Source organism: Erpetoichthys calabaricus, chromosome 4 (genome assembly GCF_900747795.2).
Source record: "Erpetoichthys calabaricus chromosome 4, fErpCal1.3, whole genome shotgun sequence".
NCBI lineage: Eukaryota > Metazoa > Chordata > Cladistia > Polypteriformes > Polypteridae > Erpetoichthys > Erpetoichthys calabaricus.
The window spans coordinates 48,447,020-48,472,243 of NC_041397.2; the positions used below are offsets into that span (position 1 = coordinate 48,447,020).

Genomic DNA, 25,224 nt, shown 5'->3' on the forward strand with positions numbered 1-25,224 from the left:
AAAGATGTTCCTGCGACTTCAAACAATTGTCCCACATCATTCCATCTTTGTCTTATTATGTGTTTAAGGCACAGTGATGCTTTGGTTAGCATTATTACCTCTTAGCTAAGATCAAGTTTTTGACCACAATAATCAGTCCAGAATACTTAGCAGATGTTTCCCTAGCACTCAGACACACATAAAAGACCATTGCACCATTATAATCCACTCAAAACTTGTTCAATTCCTCCTTCTCCTTTTACTTCAATGCATTTCATGATGTTTTGCAAACTTTTCAAAATTATCGAGATTTGGCCAAAGTTAATTGCGAAGTGATTTTCGTGAGGTTCATTCTCCTTTAAAGCCGCCATCTTTGTGCTATCGAATCAGTTCTGTTTAGGACTTAGGTTTATACTTCATGTGACGCATGCTCCAGGGGACGCTCCTGCTACGCAAGTGTTTTACTGTTTATACTTGCGTGCGTACTTTACGTAAATCTGGAAGAATCCATCAGGTGTCAGTGCGAGATATTATCACGGTGAGAACAGGTTCGTCTTCACTGTGTTGTGAATTGCCTGGAATACCCTTTAAATTCCGATGACTCCTTACTGCAATATCTCTGAAAAGGATGTTTAATGATTAAATCCATCAATTCAGGGATGTGTCCATTCCAGCAAGCATTGGGCATGAAGCAGAAACAATCCCTGTACAGGGCATCAACTCATCGCAAGGTGAATACAAGCACTCACATACACTAGCGTCATTTTGGTGTCACCAAATCTGCATGTCTTTGTAAGGAAACCGCAGCACACTGTGGAAACCCAGCAGGAAAACATGTAAACTCCAGGCAGGGAATACCAGCGACGTGACTCCCTGCGAGACAGCAGTGCTACCGTTCCCCCACCGTGTCACCCCCATGTGTGTAATTATTAACAGTATTTATTATTTAAATGAAATTAACGATTTAATCTGTAAAATGTAACATACATACTTTAATGCATTTCATTATGAAAGTGATATCAACTATAAATCTAAGGATTCTAAATGTGCAGAGAGTTGGAATATGATACATTTAATGTGTTCTGTGTGGTGATCTATAGCTGTTTGCCGCTGCTGTCCATTTTGCAGCCAGGAACAATATACAGCTGGCTGCCCCAAACCTTTTTGTGGCTCCTTCTTGTTTGTCTTTGACACTATATATCATGTGTTTTATCTTAATTATTAACCCCATCCCAAAAATATCACATAACATTATCAAGCTTGCTTAATGCAATTCAGGGTCGCAGGAGGGATGGAGTATTTCCTGGCAAAACAAGACAGCCGTCAGAATTAGAATCAGGGTTCACTTTACTGTCCAGGTGCATTACCACGCACTAAGAATTTGTCATGTTGGCGTTGCTACAACAAACAAGGACAACACAAAAAACAAAAAGATAAGAAAATGATAAAGTAGCATATGATACAATATGACGGAAAAAACGTCCAAGATGTGCAGGCATACAGTCATTGTATTGACGTTCAGCACTGCTCAGCTTCATGGCACAAAGGTGGTTGCCACAGGGAAGTGACCCGGGTGAGTTGGATCCTAATGATTGTCCAGGCCCTGGACTCAGGACTTAAATGGGTGATAAGGTACGGCCTATGATCTTTTCACATGTTCTGATGATGTGCTGCAGATTGCAGGCCTTAGCCTGAACAGGGCCAGCACCAAACAGACAGTTACAGGCGACATCAGAATGGACTCAAAGATGGCTGTATAGAATTGGACCAATATGACTTGGGGAGATTGAATTTCCTCAACTCCTTCAAAAAGAGCATTCTCTGCTGGGCTTTCCTGATAATAACTGGGATGTTTTTGTCCCATTTATAGCATTGTGACAGCACAGTGCGCAGAAATTAAATGTCCTAAACGGAAAATCAGTAAACTTCACACAGACACAGCGAGTGATATATTTTTTCAGTACAAAATGCCCATAATATATTATTACTATTAAACTACTTTTAAATGGTAAATACTTATTTAGTCACTTTAATGAATGAGAGCATCCTTAAAAACATAAGCAGATAGACCTACCAATGTAAATTCTCTTTGTTCAATTTTATTCAATAATACTTTGCAAAATAAAGGTAAATATTGATACACAAAAATTAAAATGCCTCCTTTCTCACCAGTGAGAAGATAAAAAAGAACTAAAATTCAAATACGCTCTTTACAAACACCTATTCAGGCACCCCTGTAACAACATATTCATCTGAATAAAAAAGATAGATAGATATTTTATTAATCCCAAGGGGAAATTCACAAAAGTCCAGCATTGTTGTAAAATTCACTGTTCTTAAGGACATTTTGAAAGTACTGGAATAAAAATGATCAGAAAATGAAAGTATGAAAGCCTCAAACTGAGCAGGTCCATCAAATAAATCCATATAAACAGAAAATATTAAAAAGAAATGGTGATACATTTAAGATAACAAGATAAAAATCTGAATATCAAACAATACAAAAATAAATACAAAGTAAACAAGAATGACACTGAGAGGAGTTGGTTTCAGGCGAGTTGGTGATGCTTCTAGTTTGGGCTCGGGCTCTCAACAGGGCTAAGCTGGCCAGACAACAGATGAATGGGTGAGGGTATGGTCGTAAACTAAGACAGATCATCTGAATTGTTGGTTTGGGCTGCTCATCTTGGGTGAGCTGCACATCAGTTGTCTGCCAAGTTACAGTCATATCAGCCTAGCACGTGATTAAATAGATTATGGCAATGAATGGTGCTAGAGTTCAAGTTACACATTTAAGAAAAACACCACTCACAATAAGTTGAGTTAAAGTATGTTTCAGAAAGATGCAACATTCATTTCGTTTAAAGAGTTAGGATCAACTTAATTGAATCAAGGAGTGAATGAATAAAAGTAAGAAGATCACAATTTGTACTTTGGTAGATGTCATCTTGGTACAATGGAACAGCTAACATATAAGCGGAGGCCATTTTTGTTGGGTTATCAGTGAGGTTGATGGAAAAGTGGAGCTTGTTAAGTTTGATGGAGCAACGCAAGAAACATGAACCGACAATGAGTCTATATGATACTTTTCTTTAGTAGCTAAATCAATGAGATTGATGAACCACTCCTGTCATTTGCAAAATTTCGTATGTTCTTATGCTACAAAAAGAATGAAGTGGAAAACCCACATACAGTGATTCTCAAGACCTAATAAATTAATGAAAGGTGTTCTCTAATCTTGTCCTGGTGTGTTTTTGAGTAATGTTCATTGTATTCCACTTCATTGTATACATTTGTATGGAGGAATATTTTGGACAAAATTAAATAAATAAAAGTACTGTGAAATGTTACAATAAGAGAAAGTGCTTTGCTTATTTATTTATTTAATTTTGTCCGTATTGTTCCTCCAAATGCAATGAATTGCTCCTTGAATTTAAAAGCGTCACATTCACTCATCAAAGTAAAGAGGGCAGGCTCTAGCACGTTTTGGCTTTTATCTGGTGAATCACTGGTACTCTGGACTTAAATATTTGGCTGTAAAATGCCTCATTTACACTTCAGACGCTGTCTCCTAATGACGAATTTAGAGTTCTTAGAATTAAAGTAGCCACTTTGCACAGTAATTCTGGGGGTAGTCGACACGCACAGTCACAACATGAGTCAAGTGAAGCACGTACATCCACTCTGCCGACGATTCACCAATCAAAAAACCGCAGTCACTAGAGCCACCCTCTCAGCTTTAATGAGTGAAAATGACAATTTTAAATTCAAGCCATATTTCGTGTCGACTCTGGAAAAATATTATGGACAGTATTAAATAAATTAAAAAAACCACAAAGAACATTCCGTGACACATTTATTAATTGACGCTCACATTTCATGCTCTTTTTCATTTATTGTCACTTTAATAGTACTTTATTTGTATATTTGTTTATTTAATTCTGTCCAAAATATTCCTTCATGGCTCTGACACTCGAGTTTAAATATTGTCCCAATCCCCGCACTCTTAAATTCTTATGTATTTTTCATCAAAAAAATTCTAAACAGTTTTAATTACTTAATGAAGCAGTTACTTAATTTACAGGAAAGAGAATGACTCAATTTACAAACTGACCAGTAAGGCACAATACAAAAACAGACACATACTCCTTTCTAGTCAGGAACTTTGGTCTGATAGCATATCGATAAATATGAAGGAAGGTTTTTATAAAAAAATAAAAAAAATTTCCCAGGTTTCCACAGCATGATACGGAGAGAAGAGTGATTGCGCCCCACATTTTTCCACAGCTGCCTTACTTTCAGTGCCATGAAGGAAAGAAGATATTCTTAACCAAGTGCTCTTCTGGTGGTAGAAAATGAAATGCAAGAAAGGCAACCAAAGTAAGTAAAAAATAATAATAAACTGAAATAAATGGTCCTCAAAAGTCACAGCAATTCTTTTTTTAGTTAAAATATAAAATGTATTGTACTGTATGATTAGTAAAATATATCTTCTTGGGTTTTCCCAAAAATTGCCTCTGCTTTGGTATTCTCCTCTCACAGATCGCTCTTTCCAGTGACCTCCCTTCAGGGAAAATTCCACTAAATGGTACAGTTTTACAGAAGCTTGCACACATTAAGCATAATCCTGTCCATCCAAAGGAGGTCCATTTAGTTGAATCTTGGCATTTCCTTGGTTGTCTTCTTCATGCTGGTCAACAGAGTTTAGTTCTTCATATCTCCTCCGGTAGAAGGCTCGTGATGTCAACGTGATTATGAACATTTCAATGATGAGGAGTTGCTGGTTCATGGCTAAAAAACATAAATAATGTAGTTTAGGTTAGCACAGAATGCATGTATTAACATGATGACTTTCAATAAATGAGTACAAGCACTTAGAAAGTATCCTGTAGTGATCACAGAAAATTAACAAATAGGAAGCTACTCTTTTAAAACCACAAAGTAAGCTGCAGGTAAAACTAAAGACATCCTTCACATGCGATTGTAAAAAGCAAAAAGATACGGCGAGGGTCACCAGGTGAGATGACCGGGTGTCATTCCTTATCTATTGCTAATCTGATAATATGTGTTAAGACAAGGGTTTTTTCGATCCAAATAGTCATTGACTACTTCGGCAAGACTATCTCTTTCTCCATATCATTTCATGGAGGGGTGGCACGGTGGCGCAGTGGGTAGCGCTGCTGCCTCGCAGTTGGGAGATCTGGGGACCTGGGTTTGCTTCCCGGGTCCTCCCTGCGTGGAGTTTGCATGTTCTCCCCATGTCTGCGTGGGTTTCCTCCGGGCGCTCCAGTTTCCTCCCACAGTCCAAAGACATGCAGGTTAGGTGGACTTGCGATTCTAAATTGGCCCGTGGGTGTGTTTGTGTGTGTCCTGCGGTGGGTTGGCACCCTGCTCGGGATTGGTTCCTGCCTTGTGCCCTGTGTTGGCTGGGATTGGCTCCAGCAGACCCCCGTGACCCTGTGTTTGGATTCAGCAGGTTAGAAAATGGATGGATGAATGGATGGATGGATTTCATGGAGGTTCCTAAGGGTTATGTGCAGATGCTGTTATCAAATTTATTTCATGTGCAGGAGACTCTCACAGTCCTTACATGGTCTGATTTCAAGTTAACACTGGGGAAGGTTTCGGGGTTTTCACTACCACTTACTGGTCTGCAAGTACAACTACCATAAGGAGCTCTCCTTGAGCCATCTACAACCTTCTACCAGTCTACCAGCCTCTCCCCTTCTGGTCTTTCTGATTTGGTGAAGCTTTATGTTTTCAAGGTAGCTGGCTGTGATAATGTTAACCTTCCAATTTAAACACTTCTGTCACATGTTTAACACCATTAAAGCCAATAAAGATTCTTTCAACCATGGGTATAATTTAGATTGCTTAGTCTAGTTTTAGATGTTCTCAAATGCAGCAAACAGCATATTAACTGAAACTAAACTGAAGTGTTACTGGTAGGTCCAAAATCCCAACTTTCTAAGGCATACAATTTCTCTGTTTCTGTTGATGGTACACTTATCAAACCTGCTCCAGTTGTCAGAAATCTTGGTGTTTGTTTGATTCATCACTTAACTCTGAGCTACACATTAGGTATCTTTCCAAAATTTCATCCTATCATCTCTGTAACATTGCCCGCCTATGTCCATTTTTGTCCTTTAATGATGCTCAAACTCTGGTTCATTGTTTCATAATATCTCGTATTGATTACTATAATTCCCCCTTCACTTGCCTCCCTGAAAAATCTATACAGAAGCTACAGTATATTCAGAACTCTGCAGCTACAGTCCTCCCCTGTTCTCTCCCAGCTTCACTGGTTACCGGTTCCATCAAGGATTAAATTCAAGATTCTGCTTCTCACCTTCAAAGCCCTACATAACCTTGCCCCCTTCTACCTCACTCAGCTACTAGCTCCTGATACTCCTTGTCACTCTCTCAGGTCCTCAAGCAGTAATCTCCTTACTGTCCCACGCACCAGACTCTCCACCCTGGGAGGCAGGTCCTTCAGTGCTATAGCACCTCAACTCTGGAACTCTCTTCCTCAGTCTCTCCGAGATTGCTCCTGTTTCTGCACTTTTAAATCTCAACTGAAAACTTTCCTCTTCTACAAACTTTTGTCATCTGCGTAATTTTTTTACTCTGTATGTAAAGCGACCTTGGGTTTGTGAAAGGCATTCAATAAATGTAACTTATTATTATTATTAATAAAGACCATGTATAACCATATTTATTACAATCACAAAATGTTCACTGCATACCTGTTCCTCTGGCATTTGAGGAAAATGGTGGTGAACAGGCGATGACTCCATTCATTGCCAGAATGTTAATGATAGAAGCTTGGAGTTGACTTAAAATGAGAATAGACTGCAAAAAAAAAGTAAAAGAAAGAAAGAAGATGATAGCACCACAGAGCATGACAACAGAATAAAGTTAAAAAATGATCACATTCATCTAAAAATGGTGGCCTACAAAAGCAAAAGACTGAAGGAGTAACACTGAACTGATAACCTGCCTACTCTGTGTTAGGCCATGTTAGGATGGTCCTGTTTGTGGTTTTGTTTAGTCTTTCCTCATTCGCATCAAGAGAGACTGAGATTGAAATCGAACATAGTGCATTCTGGGAACGTAAGCTGGCAACACTAATACTGAAAATGAGAATGGGAATTTTTACCACAGTATGAGAAGTATGACAAGCTGCTAGAAGGGAACTGCAGTGCCAAATAATAGAGTTGGGGATGAGTATAAGAGGGATGTGTGCACATTATTTAGGAAAGGGAAGTTGAAAAAGAGAGGGTTTTGGCTATTCATATAAAAGCAACATTGAATTTGTGTATTCCAAATGGGTGAGCGAGGAAATATGAATATGATGAGAAACCATCACGGTGTGACAATAGGAGCCTGGTAGAAGTGCAGGCAATAATTTCAATACGTGTCATTTTAATAATATTAAAAAGGCAAGTTTAGAGGGGAATATTATAGTATTAGGGATTTTGAAATCTTTAGCTGGAACACTCCTTGAAATAGCTGAGCATAAGGGCAAGATTTTGTAAATGTCATCAATGACAGTTTTCTAGCTTAGTATGTTAAAACACCTACAAGAAGTGAAGCCTGGAAGTCTGTTTAGATTTACAGTATTATTCTGTAATCTACAGTCTAGAATTCATTAAGAAAAGGGAATTGAAGCATTAGAATCTAGAGCCCACAGTATTCTGGATATTCAAAAACTTAAACTAAATTTAATTTTTATAGGGTAAATTTTGTCCTGATCGGGCAAAGTCTAAAAAAGGTAAACTTGGACAAAATTTAAGCATAGAGAATGTCAAGGAATAGTGGAGCAGATTTAAAAGCATCACAGGACAAATTCACCTTCAACTTCAGAAGAAGTAAGAAGGTAACGAAAACTCAGAAATATATTAATAAGGAGCTAAAAATGAAATTACAATGGGGAAAAAAACAGCTGTATAAGTCATACAGGACAAGTAACTCCAATGTTAACCTTAAGGCTTATGAGCTCAAGATAACAACAGTTAAAAGCATACAGGAAAGCTAAAGGGCAATTAGAAATAAATACTGCAGACAGATTGCTCAAAGAGATTTTTTCAGTATATACTAACAAGTTAGTTAATTTTGCAAATGATACTAAACTAGGTGGAATGGCAGATAATGTTGAATCAGCCAAATTATTACAGGTTAACCTGAAATGAATTCAGACTTTGACAGATTTGTGGAAAATGAAATGTAACGTAAGTGCAACATGATACACATGCAAGGTAGAAATATGATATTTGAATACACAATGGGAGGTTTGAGATGCATATGGGGTCATAGTGGACTCATCACAATCTACATGAACAGAGTGTACAGAAGCAATCAAGAAGGGTGTGAGGACATCAGGAGTAAAAGTCAAGGACAGTGATACTTAAGCTATGTAATAAACTAGTAAGCTCTCATCTTGAGAACTGTGTACAGTTTTGGTCTCCATATTACAAAGAGACATAGCAGCAGGAGGGAAAGTCCAGAGGGGAGCACCAGGCTGATTCCATTACTGAGAGCTAAGAGCTATGCAGGGAGACTGAAAGAAATCAGCCTTTTCAGTTTAAGCAAAAAGATTATGAGGTGACATTATTAAAGTAATCAAAATTACAGAGGGAATGAACACAGTGGATCCAAGCTGTTATTTAAAAAGATTTCTTCAACAAAAACAGATGGAAAGTTTAATAAAGGCTCATTTTACTCAGATGTTAGAAAGTTTTCCTTCACACTGAACTATAGACATATGGATTAAATTATCAACAGGTGTGGTAGGCGGTAGAACTTTAGGGACCTTCAAAACACAACTCAGTGTTATTTTGGAGAAATTACATGAATAGTATTAATGAGCTTTGTTGGGATGAAAGGGCTGTTTTCATCAACATTATTCTAATGCTCTTGTTCAATTTTGATTCAACTTTTGACTAAGAAATTTCAAAATTGTTTTGGTTTTTGTAAAAAGCTTCTTAATAAAGATGTACCAGACCTCTGCCAATCCTCTGGAACATTCCTAAAACAACACCAATTTATCTCAGCTGCTCAGAACTCTTAAGTACATTTCAAAAAAACAATAACTATCAGGTTTAGCGTCTCTGACTATAGTAATAACTTAGAATTCAGCTATGTAGAATTTATGGCTTCAGCTACCACACTCCAATGATTGAGTTATTTAGAAGAACCATTATTCTAGCAGCAGAGTTTTCCAAGTGGATTAGCTGAAAAAAGGATAAAATCCAGTGCTAAACAGTAATCAATTTAGGAGATTTCCACGTTGCAGCAGCTAAAATATCTTGATATCAGTTAGAATGTATATAAGAAACATCAGCAAGAAGAAAAACAGAGGGGAGAAGGTGATTGTGCAGTCCAGTAAACAAGAAAGCAAAAGGCAGAATGAGGACCAAAAGACCAAAGTATTCCCCGCACACAATGGAAAGCACCAAGAGAACAGGAATGACACCCATGACCAGCAGGTTGACGCAGCAGGCCTGTTTTGTGATGCCTTGCAGTAATAAGGAATAACTTATGAATTAATTGTAACTGTGAGAACTAACAGTTTTGATTTTTCAGGTGATAAAAATAGATTCTTAAACAGGAAATATCTTGTTTATGCTGTAAATTTAAAGGTCTTTAGTCCTCATTGAATTTTATAAGAGAATTTATATTATAATGAATAGACTGCTGAGACAGAGCATTCATTGGAAGGAATATGTGTTGAATAAACACGACTGAAAGGAGGTTTGACACGGTTAGTTTTATGCACTGAATAGAGCTCAAGGTAAAAGGAAAATGAAGTGGAAGAAAAGCTGAAAGTGCAAAAGCAGTGGCTGAAATGCACATTAAAATATGCCAGAAAGCCTTAGAAAGGCCAAAGAGTGTATGTACTTGGGAGTTCTCCTTTCAGGAAAGATCAGTTGACTAATGTAGGTGCTTGTGCCATCTTGGCAGGAAACTAAGTTGTGTCTCAATTAATCTCTAGCCCTGAATGGTGTCAGCCGTAAGAGGGCCAAGACATGTCTGTGTGATCTAATGGCGAGATTACAGGATAGAATATTAACAAGAACGTGAGGGCTAGCTGTAGAGGACTTAGTAACCAGGATGTAGACAAATTAAGAGCATCACCCAGATCCTGGTGTCTTACTAACCCTGTCCTAATACAGTATTAGCTTTAATGGGTCAGCACACCATGGCAAGCCTTCCATTATAGAAGGAACACTTGATAAATAATGGTTGACATACAATTAGTCAGAGAAAGAATGGAGCAGTCTGAAGGGCATTGGCCTTTGCAGGCTGTTTTTAAGCTGTCATGTAATGTGACATCTGTTCACAAGATATTTACAAGCTTAAAAAAGTAAACGTGATCTAAGATTGTCCAAGGGGCTGAAAAATAGCAGTCAAAACAAAATGAGCTGACATCAAATAGTTCTCCTTATCTTATCCCCCATATATTCTGAAGATAATATTGAAACATGTGTAGCTGGAGAAAGCTGGAGTTAAATTTGAAGAAAAGAGAGAACATCAATAATATGAACAAATTATGTTTTCAGGATCAATTACTGGAAGGATGCACTTTTTTAACGAAGATAGACAAAGGCCTCTAAAAAGCAAAGGCTTTATATGTGATAAAGTTTAGGGTGGACTGTTAGGCGGAGTTGTTACCGCTTTGGGGATCTTTATTCCTAAGCGTATGATGTCCGCATGTCACAAGTGGATTCACCCTACAGGTTGTGGGAGAATGGAGAGTTCACTGAAAATATCAAAAAGTTGAGCTTTGTGCCAGCTATTACTTTTGGAGAAAATGAGCAGCCCTAGCTAGGATTGGCACTTGGCACTTGTGTGTACAGAGACACAAGAAGCCAGTCAGTCAGTCATTTTCCAACCTGCTATATCCTAACACAGGGTCACGGGGGTCTGCTGGAGCCAATCCAAGGACGCACTGGGCACAAGGCAGGAAACAAACCCCAGGCAGGGCGCCAGCCCACCACAGGGCACACACACACACACACACCCACACACTAGTGACAATTTAGGATCGCCAAAGTACCTATGGAGCACCTGGAGGAAGCCCACGCAGACACGGGGAAAACATTCAAACTTCATGCAGGGAGGACGTGGGAAGTGAACCCAGGTCTCCTTACTGCGAGGCAGCAGCACTACCACTGCGCCACCATGCCGCCCACACAAGAAGCCATTTAATAATATTTAATGCACTAACATTTTGGGTTTTGTTTTGATATCTTCACCAGGTGTATGTGCCCAAGGAAAGCAGTGTGGCATAGTGGATAAAGACTTGGAATTTCAGTTTCTGCGCTGGACCCACTGTGTGGCCCTGAGCAAATCGCTTAACCCACCTCCTGCTGCAACTGTTAAGAATGTGAGTGTGAACGCTTGTACTAACTATCCATACTTGTAAAGTGCTTTGGGATGGTGGCTGCTATTTTAAGTTGCTATATAAAATAAAAGCTGTTTGGTTGTTTTTGATTAATAAAGAGAAATTAACATAACAGTTTTTAAGACGTGTCAGCATCATATGACAGCATATTGCATGCATTGTTTTTTATATTCTTCATGATTAACTATTGTAAATTGAGCCTTAGGATGCATACATTCCTGCTTTGGCTCAAAGCTGCCAACATTGGCTTCTAAAATGGTTATGCTGGACTAAAATATTATAATACTAGTCATTTAGCCCATTACAATAAGGGGCGCTAGAACAGTAGTGCATAAACATTAGTAGGAACAGTCTATATTAAATGGCAAGGGACTTTGACCTCATTCTTTTTGTTGGTCGTATTTTTCTTTCTTTCAGACTTTCTTTTGTTTATGTTTATTTGCTGAGCTGACCGTTCTTCGTGGGCTGCCGCCGTGTATTGTGTGTCTTTAATTTTCTGTGACAGTAATACTGTCTTGTACGTCCGCTGGCTTGTACGTCCATAATATACCTTTAATTTTCTCTGGCGGTAATACAGGCGTGCGCTTCGGTAATATGCCTTTAATCTCCTCTGACAGTAATACTGGCTTGTATGTGGCTGTAATATGCGTCACTGTATTGTGTACCTTTAATTTTCTCTCGCAGTAATACTGGTTTGTATTTCCGTAAAACGCCTGTAACTTTCTCTGACAGTAATATTGCACATCGCATCGTTCCCCGCGCATGCGCACTTCACCAGAAGACACACACGGATTTTTATTAAAGAGGATTCTCTTATAATTTGCAACATGTGTAAAGACAGCACTCGATACAAAATTTATAATGGATTTTTATGGATTGATACCACACATTAATACAACAATAAATAAGTGTTTAAAAGAAAAAAATATTTGCTTACCTGATGCAGTGCATATTTTGCAATAATATTTTTACTTTTCAGTACTGGTGCAAGATGTTTAAACATAATGCCTACTGGCCAGAGTGCAATGATTGTAAGTATCCCCACAAAAGGATTTATCCAGATTGTAGCGCAAGTTATCGAGAGCTGAAATGGAAAAAAATACAAGAAAAAAGTTGTTTACATCTTTGTTCAGGGGGAAAAGCAAAGAACTATATATTATTTTAGTGCCTAGTCTAAGTTTAGCTGACCTGTAAAGTGCACGCTGTATTGAACTGCAAAAAATGGTAGCTATATCTCATTTAAACAATTTATGAATAAAATATATTCTGTGAGGCTAAAGGTGCCAGGCAGTCTGGCAGATCATTACAAGTGTTGCATACTGACATTGGATGTTTGTTATTTAATGAATTACGTTGAATTTATCTCCTCATTTGTCAAACATCTCAAGTTATTATGAAAGGGGGTAGCAAATATCAAATAGTGAGTTGCCGATGACACCTAACGCATCTTAACATAAAAAACATCTTAAGAGAGGCTGTGGAGAGAGAAACTAAGGAGGTAACATCTTCCATGCCCACTATAGTGAGATCACAGAGGTGATGCTGGAACATGACACAACTGTAATCTCTCTTAATGCAGACCTATTTATTGTAACAGGCAAAAAGGGCAGATAATTTAATATCTCTACATACAGTAGGCGATATTCTGCTCAGGACTTCAAATATATTCAGTTATTCTTGAGCTGTGTCACACATCATGTTTTCTTGTCAGCATGGGAGTAGCCTTTTACAGATTTTTCTCCAAATAATCTTATTGCATAGTTAAGTTCCCATAATTTTTCTGTGAATTCTGCATTTGATTACTTAAACACCAATGATTGCTATCACTGTTGGGTATGGCTCTGGACTTTATCCCTGGAGCCTCCTTTGCCCTCACCCTCTGGTCGTGTTTGCTAGGCAACCCTAACTTTGTTACCACAACATGATTGAAAGGGTGAGGCAATAAAAAGAGAGTCTACCGTTTGCACTGTGTTCCAGCATTGTGCACACCAACCAAGGCAAAAGGCTATTTAGGGAACCAAGATCTGATAGTTCACCGATCATTATTTTGAAAAAGGTTGTTGTAATAAATAAGTAGTGCTTCGTACTTCGAACGATTCTAGCTTTGATAATTCCTGAGTTTGAACACTTAATTCGAGATAAGTTTGATCTGGAGTTCGGACGATCCTACTATGTTTGAATTGCACACTCAATGAAAAAATTCAGCAACAGATGGTGTTTACGCAGAGAGTAAAAAGATGACGTTTATGTGCGCCCAAGTTGTCTCTCGCTCTTGATTGAAAGCATCTTGTGAATTATGTTTATGTGTTTTTAGTGCTTTTTTCGCTTTATTTTTGGCGTGTTGGGTTATATATATAAAGCCCCTATCTATTAACCACGGCATCCAAGAACAGTGTGGATGCAACAAAGCCTAAGAGGAAGGTTGTAGTTTCGACGATTGAGGTGAAAAAGGAACTTATTGTAAAGCATGAAAGCGGTACACACATGGCGACCCTCAACCAGTAGTGCTGAGGCAGAAGGCAGAAAGAACACCAGAATTGCAGTTATTTGCTGTATTTATGGACGGTGACTTTCCTTCCAAACAGTAACCTTTCTCTTCCTCTCCACTAGCCACACATATATTTATAAGTTTATACAGTACAATATTTACTTTTACATAATTCCCAAAGCTGAATATGTCAAAAATGATTATACCAAAGTATTCTATGAAAGTCCAAATCTCAAAAAATGCTAAATAATAACCAATACAAAATGTATTATGAAGCCCAATACATTTTTAATGACATTTAAATCATCACAAGAGGAGCCTTCATTGTGTACGACTGTGCGATCAACATGTCTTAAAAGTGCAGGTAGCCAGCATGAACAGGACAGTCCATTACATTTAAAGCTGTCTCCTTCTGCAGTAATACGCTGCTTCACTCCATTCTTGGAGCAACACTTTGAGATTATTGGAAATGTCTAAAAATAGACGGCTATTTAAATTAGTCTTCTGGTTTTGAGCAGGCAAAAGGCCAAATCCGGCAAATGTCATGATTAAAAGTTCTTCATTAACTATGTTTTGGGGCAAAAACCCAAGGGAACTGAGAAAATGAAGAACAATATGTTAGTCCACAATAAAAAATAAAATTTTACACTTGTTACCACTACAGAGTTAGCTTTAGCAACACTGACAAGAAGAAATGCATCCCTGCCTACAGTATTAACCACTCAGTCACTCTTTGATGAAACATAGTGCAGCCATTTCAGAAACTTAATTTTTATCACACCAGCTAGAATAATTAACATATTTTTACAGTTAAAAAGAAGAAGATAGAAATGACATTTACATCATAAGCATCAAAGTTGCCATTGGTCCACAAGACGATTGAAAGGAAAGTGAAGACCAGACGTAAGAGTGCAAATTGAAAAGTTCCCAGCTTCAGCCAAAAGAGTGTCCGCCTGCCAAAGAAAAATACGGTTAAGTACACAACATGACAAAAAAGAACAAAGAGCACAGGATGAATGCTGTGTGAACTGACATGTTAGCATGTCACAAGCTATGTGAGATATGTGCTGCTATACCATGCTAGGTTATATTTAAACACTGTTGAATGATGGGGCATTATAATTAAACTCTGCTATATCCTTGAGTGACTGCATTTGGAGTACAGTGAGTGAATCTTACAAAAAAGTCTAGAAACACGTGAAGAAAAAAAGCAAACAAAAGCATCTCTGGTCAAAAGGACTTGTCTTACATGACATGATAAGTAAATTAGTCTTAAATTGAGAAGGCTATACATAATTCATAAAGACCATGATAAAAAATCTAGAAGAATTCTTTCACTTAAAATGAGGAACAAAGCACTGGTGGAAATTATAAAGTAAAGAATTCAAGGAAGAAACCGTGAACTTACCGATAAAAGATCAGTCACTACATGGATATTCCTATTTGACAACTTCAGAAGTATTCTGCATTTACTGAGCCAACGATTCTGAGTTACGTTTGGCTAGGACCGAAGCAGTAAAGTCTTTGATTGTACATTTCGATTCTTCACTACTAAAGCAGTTAATGTAGACTGAAATCAAGGATCTTTTTAAGTTTTTTTAAGGGTATTGGTAAAATTCATCCAGTAGAATCCTTTCAGTTAAGTAGAGAGTCAGGTACATGATGACATGGGTGGAACTGCATTGAAGTCATACATTACTGTTTCACACGAAAGAGTCATGGGAATGTAAAACAAACTACCAAGTCACGGAACTGAAGTAGGACATGAATTAGAAATGAAGGCAAATTGGACATTAGCTAACCAAACAAGCTTGATGGAGTGGCTGGTCTCTTCTTGACTGTTCCTTTCCTTGATGTTGATGGCTTATATGTTTCTAAATGGTATGACATAATGCAGAATACAAAATACACTCATTGAAAACTGATTTATATGCTGAAAAATGTGTTTTATGCTTTTTTATTTAAATTAATGTGGCTATTTATGTTAAAATTGGTGACACCTAGGATGTTCAGCCAGAGGTAGGAAATTATTTTGGTAGGGACCTCAAAATAAAACGTTAACCAATAGACAAAGATTCATAACCAGAAAGTCAAAACAAAAATCAAAATCCAAAGTCACAGTCTTAATTCATAAGCACTCAATTTGTTTGCCAGGAACACTAACTAGAGAAATGCCGGTAACTCTTTGTGATTTTTCTGTAAACTTGGATGATTTAGGAAGTGCATAGTGGGAACATTATGCCATCTTCAAAGTGATGTTCTTTGTGGCCCATGTCCGGTTCATTTCCTAAGCAATCTGGTAGCAACTACTCCTCAAAATAGCGGTGGCCATGATAAACAAAATGGTGTCAAAAAAGACAAAAAATGAATTCAACTGAACTAAATAAATTTCAGATTTAAAAAAATTAAAAATTGGAATCCACATGTTCCAAAACTTAAATTAACATGAAAAAGTCCAGCAAAATCCCAATTTAAAAGTAACAAAAGTTAAACTGAAACCAAATCTTAACATAGGCTAACTGGCTCCCCAATACATGCGGGGCATTTTACATTTTACAATGCAGGTCTGTCTACTAAGACAACATATCTACATCTTTTTATTCCGAGGCTCCCAGTATCTCTGATGTGTTTTCCATATGTAGCAGCGATACAGAGAAGGGAAACACAACAGAGGAGGGTCAAGAACAGTTTATGCCGCTGGTAAATTCCTTCTACCTCAGATTGAACTTTATCTGGTAAATTCAATATTAAACAACAGGCCTCTTGCTAGTCTGAAAATGTTATTTACTGCATCTCTTGTAGAAAGTGTAAAATCAGACTGCTCTGGTCGCTGGTAGATGAGCAAGTGATCACGGATCCTATTGAGGATGACCAAAGCAAGGACCTTACCCAGCACCAGAGCAGTTGCAGTAATCCAGGAAATCACCCTTACCTTTCCAGACAGAGACAACAAGTCCCGTTTTTCAGTCAGTTTGGATGACGTCAAAAAGAAAGCGTCCAGCCATTTACATAGGTGAAACAGGGGGATGGCTAGCAGACTATTTCAGGGAGGACGTCTGAGCTGTTAAAATCAAAGACCTCACAAAGCCTGTTGTGAAACAGTTCCCATTGCTTGATTACAGCCACACTGATCTTTCTGTTTTGTGTTTTTTCACAGGATTTCAAAGACACTTTTCAGAGGAAAACAGAAGAAGCTAAGCTCATTCTCATCCGGGGATCACATATTTCTCCAGGTCTTAATGACCAACTAAGTTTTTAATCTCCTTTCGTCTTCTCTAATGGCGGCCTTTTCATACCCAGTCTCGCCTTTTCTCCTGTTATAATCTCAGGCTTTGTTCCCTCCTTCCTCTCCTATTTATGTTACTTGCTCTTTCCTATTCAGTTGCACACATGATGAAGGCTTTATAACTGAAGTGTTGTGTCTTTAACCTTCTTTCCTTTTCAGTGCAGAAACAACCTTTAACCTTTTTTTCCTTCATAGTTGTTATAATATTTACAGTATTTTTTTTAATGACTTAGACACAATCATAATATTATCATTCAGTGGCCTATTTGAAAGACAGGTTTCATGGCACAGTTCATTATCTAATCAATTAATACAGTTCAGGGCTCTGGGTGCCAGACTTTATCATTCTTGGCAACATTAGGGTAAAGGCAGTACCCACCCATGGACGGGTGCCAGTCAATCATATGGCACACACACACAAAGATCCACACTCATCTCTACTATTCTAATTTCCAGAGTCTGGATTAAATCAGAAGTATTTTAAAATGAGACAAGTAAAATAAAAATGAGAGAAATAAATTGAGGTAGTACAGAAGCATGAAGGACCAGAACTATGAATTCATGGCACCATAATGTCAATAACATTCAAAAAATGGAAATTCTTTTATAATAAAAGACAAATTTCTGCAAAGCTGTGCTGCTAGCTAGCAAACTATTCTCTTTGCAAAGGAGATTAATGCTTTCTGTGGTCTAATCTGAATTTAATTACATTCCTAAGCTGACTTCAAGAGACAATAAACATGATGCAGTAGGGTAATACACTGGATTTAGGATTACTTTCGCCAGTTTTAGACAATCCAGGCCTTCTGTCCGGGGTTTATTCCCACCTTTCCCACTGCATGAGCCTGAAATCAGAAGTTTGATAAATAGAAGGAGGAATGGATAATAAAATATACATATACGGTATATCAGCATAAGTAAAATAAACAAGTGTGGGTTCATGTGAACCTAAATCAAAAACAAAAAAAAACATCTTTATTTGTGATTTTTTTAAAATATATTTTTCCACAAGCATCAAAGAAGGAGTATTCCATGTACTGAGATTGTTCTTTTTCATCTGTGAACAATAGGTAGCTGGTGGCACTCTGCCACAATCCTCTATCCTCAAGTGAGTGCCATGAGCCTATTGTTGTCATTTCTTTTAAATGAGAAGTTATGTGGCGGCGCTGGCTGTACGTCTGGCTTCCAGACTTTCTTCCCAAAGCTCAGTTTCACATGTCCCTATTTGTCCCCCAGCTATTTTTGCACTCCAGTAAATGTTGCTCTTGCCAACTAAAATAATACTTCCCCTGAAAGAAGTGTTTCAATTGACAAGCAACTCTTTGATCATCTATTCAGGCATAAGCTATTTGCCATTTATCTTAAAGTGTTTTTTTGCACAAACAACGTAATGTACTAAAACATCTGGATAGTGAGCTCAACTGCATGGAGTTTGATTCCAACATAATAACAGTCCTTTCTTTGGATTATTTGCTGGAATATTTGCATGCATTGCATATGTTTGCATTACATCTCCACCCTTCTAGAGTCTGGAATATAAAATACACAAACCTAATCAGCTTTTGGTGAAAAGGTTTGTTGATTTATCCGATTCCACTGTTCAATAAACATTTTGACACACCTCATTTTTTAGTGTTTTCTTTCTTAAGCTGAATTCAGAAATACAATCAAAATTTCTCATTACCCACCATTTGTGAGTAATAGAATTGATGATTTAGAGTAGTAGCCAATAGAACAATAAGAAAGTATGGTGAAGTCACTGCTTCACTGATCCACATGTTTTGGGAATGTCTCCTTTTCAGATAGTCCTGAGAACACAATGAACTCTGTTCCTCTATCGCCTCTATTGGAGTAACCCCAAACTGCTTCATGAAGAATCTGCTGTGATAACTTATACTGAACCATCAGCTTGCCATTTGCTAAACTGGAAGAGTTCTAACCCACCTAAATGTACTTTATGAGGAAACATTCAAATGTTTTTACAGACTATGACAGGCATTTATGAGTATCAGTGTTCTGAAAATGCTAAACAGTTATCTTTGAGTGACTACTTAATATTCCATCTCTCTCTGTCTCATCTCTCTAGATTGGGTCTGTACAGCTCGTCTCAGTGATCTCTAATGTAAAGGAAGGAACGTTGGATGGAGGTTCTGACTAGGATGGAGGGCAATCTTGTTCCCAGAGGGAACTATAAAGGGGATAGATTAAAGAAGACAACCATCCAGGATACTTTAGTCCCCTGATACACTATGTGGGAGCGTTCCTGGTCTGATTCACCCATGCACATGCCCACTGGAAGTGTTAGGAACTATAGTCCTGTGGGACAACCCTGATAGATGCCATGGGTGCCACCAGGAGGAGCTGTAGAAGAAAATTATCCCTGTTCTGAGGGACCTCCACCTAACCCAGAAGTACCACCATCATGTAGTGCTATAGCACCAGAAGTGATTCCAGGTCTAAGATAAAAAGGGGCCACTTCAAATCAATGGGGGCATCAAAATTAGGAGGTGCTGAATACTCTCATTAAGAAGTGTGGACAGAGAGGTAAAGCAGTATTCCATGTTGTGATGTACTGGATGAACTGAGAAGGAGCCTGTTGGAGGTACTGTACAAATAAAACTATTTTATTTGAACCCGTGATTGTTTTTCAGTAGGTATGCATGGGGTTTGGGGCTCGGTGATGCCCCTAGTGTCACAATAACTTGTAATGAACCCTGAAATAAACCAAAAAACCTCACAAGATGAAGATACTGTGAGTCAGCATGCCATGATAGAAAACCTGCCAGGTGGTAGTTCACCATTCGAAAGTGACATTCACTTCCCTGATCCTCATTTAATATTAATAGCACACGCAGATCTTCATGACGTTGTTCGTGACCTACATTTGAAGTGTTAAAATTTAAAAAAAATCTATCTATCTATCTATCTATCTATCTATCTATCTATCTATCTATCTATCTATCTATCTATCTATCTATCTATCTATCTATCTATCTATCTATCTATCTATCTATCTATCTATCTATCTATCTATCTATCTATCTATCTATCTGTCTATCTATCCTCTGATGGTGACTTTTTGAACTGCTGCACAGGTCACATCAATGACTCATGTTCATCAATTCCTCAAAGCTTGAAAAGTTGTGCAGCTCCATGATAGTAATACAGTAAATTCACAACATTTCCTTTGATATATGCTGTACCCATGAAACAATCATATGACAACATTAGACTATTGTTGTGTAGTATTACAAATTAAAGATATTTTTTTTATGTCTGTGGGAATCTAAACTGTATCTCCTGTTTCCTTAGAGTTACAGATTGGTTATAGCAGGAACTCTTCTATTCTTATTGAATGGAGCAGCACTACAGTAAAAAAAAATTCTAAAAAGAAACACTGATTCAAGGCAAGAAAAATATAATTAGCTAATGAGCAATGAGAAAAAATACTGACCATCACTACTATAGGTTAATGAACATTTTTGTCATGATAAAGTAATGTGTGTTTTCGAGACACAAATCTACATCAATATTTGCCTATGTTGTAGAATCTATGACCCTTTTCATACTTTGACTTCCATCCAGTCAGTGTTTTGTAATTTGAAAGTGGCTGTTGACAATGGTGTGTCCTTCTTGATAATAATCCTAATGCACAATGTCTCAGAACATTTGAAAGCACATGAAAGCACATGATAAGAGGAACTGAAGAGTGAAGGGATGATATGGCATAGTCACATCCTACAGAGCACACAGGCTCCCTGAGGTCACTCTGGAGATGTAAAATGTGTGTCCCCATGCCACTCAACTACTTCAGGAAAGAGCTATTAAATTCAGTGCTATGACACAGCTACCTCATAGAGCAACCTAAAGAACACTGTCAGGTATGTGTGGGGATTAGTGAGCTTTTCAAACATTTAAAGAGGCAATGAGTAGCTTCAATTAGATGGAGGTAATCAATCTGCAGATCATTTAGCGCAATGTTTCTCAACTACTGGGTTTCTCAATCAAAAGTGGGTCATGAGTTCTCATCTTTGGTTTCATGAGTGAGTTGTAAGTGGGTCTCCGTGGGTTGCCTGAGAAACTTGCAGCCCTATGCACTGTTTATCCCCATTTGTATCTGTAGATTCTTCACCAAGGGGGTCCCTGCTCCTACATTCACATGATCAATTCCCCAAGGGAGAACCCCAAGCCCCCACCCTGCTCTTATGTATCGATAACAATGCACGTCTTTGATGTGAAATCCACCTCAAGTGTCAACCTACTCTTCTTATCTGCTCAAATGTTAAATTAGATTTTATGCTATGGCTTGTATTTATTTTTAATTGACCTATTCACAGCAGGATTTTTACAATTAATATATTTCAAGTCACTACCACCACCAAAATAGTTGTTGCCTTTGTGAATTTACTTATATTAAGTATATAAGGAACATTCCTCTTTGCATATGATTGTAATTTCACTATGTGGGGATGCAAGCATCTGCTTTACAGATTGCAAACATTACCATGAGCATTACAAGAGGTTAAGGTAACATATGGTTTCTGCATTATGATTTAGGATTTTTTCAGCGGTTACTACTTTGAAAGTCTCTTTTGTTTGCTATTTAAAGCTTTGATTCCTGTGCATGACTCATGTTTACCATCCCAGCAAACATTTTCTGTTGAAAGTTTGATTACGCAACTCTACATCAACACCCAAGTCGGCCAGCAGTTAGTGAGTATGTTCAAAAGAATGAGTGTTAACGTTGAACTGACACAATCCCTTCTGAAAACCTCCACACATCATCTGCTGAGGTGACAACCAGGTATGATTCTAGATGAAAGCCCAGCCTGCCAAGCAGAACATCTTCATTTCCATATCATTCACTGATCTGATTAATCTGTCCATGACAGACCAGAGTTACCAGTGCATTGGATGGAGGTGACTACAGCATAGTCAGAATCAGGCTGAGAACCTGAAAAGCTATAGTTTGAGGGGGCTAATAAAACTTGTGCAAACAGAAACAACAATCAAAAATGGAATTTTTAAAAAATATTTTAGTTCAATTTAGTCACACCTTTATGAGAGTGAGTGTTTTTTTCAAAGTGCAGATATTATATTAGGCTCATGGTGGCGTTGATTTCCCAGCACACACACAAAGGCTGAGTAATTGAGGGAGTGTCATTAACAATGAACCCCAGCAATGTGAAAGAAATTAAGATGATGACTAAAGAAAAATAATTAATCTCTCTCAGATGAGATGAGACTATTGCCAAGAGATTTTTTCAAGTCCCGCCCTCCTCTCAACCATTTCAGGCTAATGGCCCACACTCATGGTCCTCTCACCTCTCATTCGTGTGAATGCTTTTGTCAGACACAGTTTCTGCGCTCTCAGCTCTTATAAATTTTTACGTTTTCCTCACTTTAAGTCCCCAATAAAAGAAGACTTATTGTGTCCAAATCTTATTGAAGAATTTCATCCCGACGAGTTAATAACAGAAGAAATGAGCACACGGGCAATCCTAGCACTGAAAAACAGTCAAGTCAATCGAATTAACCTGAAAATTGGCGATCGGTTACATGGCAAATTGGTTTTAATGAGTACCAAAAGTCTGTGCTGAAACAGTTGGTGGTGATGGTGCCTAAGACGAAAACATCAACTTACAATATCCACCGGCTGAATTACTGTTGAAAGAAGGATGTATTGTAATGTTATCGCGTAAATTATGTATGAGTGATGGGCTATGCAATAGGACAAGATTAGTTGTATTCAAAATTGGTCGAACAATTCTGACATGTAAAATTGTAACGTGACAAGAAAGGTAATGTAGTACATTTTCCGTAGATAACATTAGACACCAAAGGAGATCTTGATATGCCATTTGTATTAAAACGTTTACAGTTTCCCATTAGAATGGCTTTTGCTATGACAATTAACAAATCACAGGGACAAACATTTGAAAATCGGTTTATTTATTAGAGAGAAAGAAACGATATTCACTCATGGGCAGTTATACGTTTCGTTGTCACAAAGTAACTCCAAACATGGAATGAAAATTCAATACGATATTGACGAAAAGTTAATTCCAAATATTGTTTTTACTGAAGTTTTACAGTAAAAGTGCAAGTTTAAAAAGTATTTGCGTGTTAACTTCAAAGCCAAACAGAACAAAACCGTATAACGCAACAAATACCTCTATCACAACATGAAACGTAATTTTCTTTTAATTTATTACATTTTACTATTTTTTACTATGGTTAATTACATGCTGTAATGTAAAATAGTTAGGTCTATTATACATATGTAACAATTCCCATGAAAATAACAAGCCCAGCCCCCTAGTAATGAAAAAAGATACAAATACAAATATGTATATGTCAGTAAGCAGTCAATGTAATGAAAAAATAAAAAACAAAACTTAAAAATATCTGGATTCTTTGAACTGATTCTACAGAAATGAGTTTTTCCTTGACCCAGACAAGGTCAATACATTAGTGCTGCTTGACAAAACATTTTTCTGGCAATGGGAAAGATTTGTATTATTATCTAAAAGCCTAAGAAAGAGTCTTTTTGAGCATGGCATATTGTGTGTTTTTATTAATATGTTAAATTCTGCTTAATCTATTTAATCATTAGTAAAGCCAGCATCACAATACACAACATCTTCTTGTAGGGGATGTAAAATCTGACAACAGCCATTGCTGATCTTGTCATCACATTAAACGAGTAGTATTCATCGGGAATGCCTCCTTGACAACTTTCCAGCACAGCTACACCTTTCCAAAATATGGTAAGCTTGCCTGTTTAAATGACAGCTAATAAATAATGTGCTGCCTGACAGAGCCGGTGCTCTACAAATGCTTTCCAGGTACAGGAAGTTCAGCCACAATTTCTGTCATTTTTTCTTTTTCCTATTCTGTCATGGTACATAAAACACAAGACATCAAAATTACGAGACTCTCTTCGGTTTGCAAGGTCCAAAACACCCACATTCCTTATTGTCATGGCTGCATTATATATTGCCTATAAAAAAATATTCATTCCTTTGAAGTTTTCACATTTTATTATTATACAACAATAAAAATAAAATCTTTTGTGTCAAACGATTCAGTCAGTTTTATTCTGGCAAAGAACAGAAATGTGACAGACCAGTTGGGGAAGTGAAGAATGGGGATAAAGATGTACATGTCAGCCTAAGAAATATGCGAGAGTAGGTGATCTATCAATGGAAACATCAGAACCAAAATGTCAGGAGCAAGAATCAAAGGCAGAAAACTGATTTAAAGTTGACATTTTGATGTTGTCACAAATCTTTGTTTAAATATACACTTACAGTATATGAAGGAAACTAAAAGGAATGTTTAACAGTTAGTTGAAAGAAAATGTATCATCAGCCACAGTTTTACGGCAGACGCACACCCTAATGTGTAAAAGTGACTCAATAAATATACACATAGTAGCTATTAAAATAAACACCAATACATGATCAAAATCCATTTAATTCACTTCAGGCTCCTGGAGAATCAGAGCCTTTCTCAGCTGTTCAGTCCCAGACATGGAGGCAACCAATCCAAAGGCAGACTCACACATTCTACCACATTTACTCACCGAGAACCAATTTAAAGGGAATAAATACCAGTAGCTGTAGCAAAAAACACCTCAGAGACAGGGACAATCTTCAAACCCTTCATAGATATCCTGAGTAATTGTATAATGAGGAACATAAGAAGCTTGAAAAATGAGACAAGACCATTCAACCCTCAAGCTAACCTAAATTTTACCCATACACTTTTTAAAAGTTGTTAAGATTTCCACTTTATGACGTGATTTGGTAGTTTGTCTCAGATTCCCACTTCACTAGTTTACTGTGAAATGTGTTTTATAATTTGAGTTTGGTTTTATATTCTCTCTTTTCTATGATGATTACATATACTCTAAATCTAAATAAAACAACCACACCCAGCGCCAGGGTACTGTAAGGGTGGCATGGTAGCTTTAACAAAAAGCTCATAGTACTAGGGTGTTGTACTGTGTTAGCCATTATGGATGTAGTGAGAAGTCGGGCAAAATGACACCTTTTATTG

The 25,224-nt window shown here is 37.5% G+C and overlaps 1 protein-coding gene across 1 annotated transcript in view; it reads right to left on the reverse strand.

Annotated features, from left to right (window-relative positions):
• Positions 1-2,058: 2,058 nt before the first annotated feature.
• Positions 2,059-25,224, reverse strand: part of slc51a (solute carrier family 51 subunit alpha) — an 85,024-nt gene continuing 61,858 nt past the window's right edge. Inside the window, exons 5-8 of the mRNA XM_028799421.2 lie at positions 14,716-14,827; positions 12,324-12,470; positions 6,726-6,831; positions 2,059-4,770 (exon numbers count right to left, since the gene is read on the reverse strand). Of these exons, the coding sequence (XP_028655254.1) occupies positions 4,595-4,770; positions 6,726-6,831; positions 12,324-12,470; positions 14,716-14,827 (541 nt within the window). The 3' untranslated portion in view covers positions 2,059-4,594. The remainder of the gene's footprint in view (positions 4,771-6,725; positions 6,832-12,323; positions 12,471-14,715; positions 14,828-25,224) is intronic.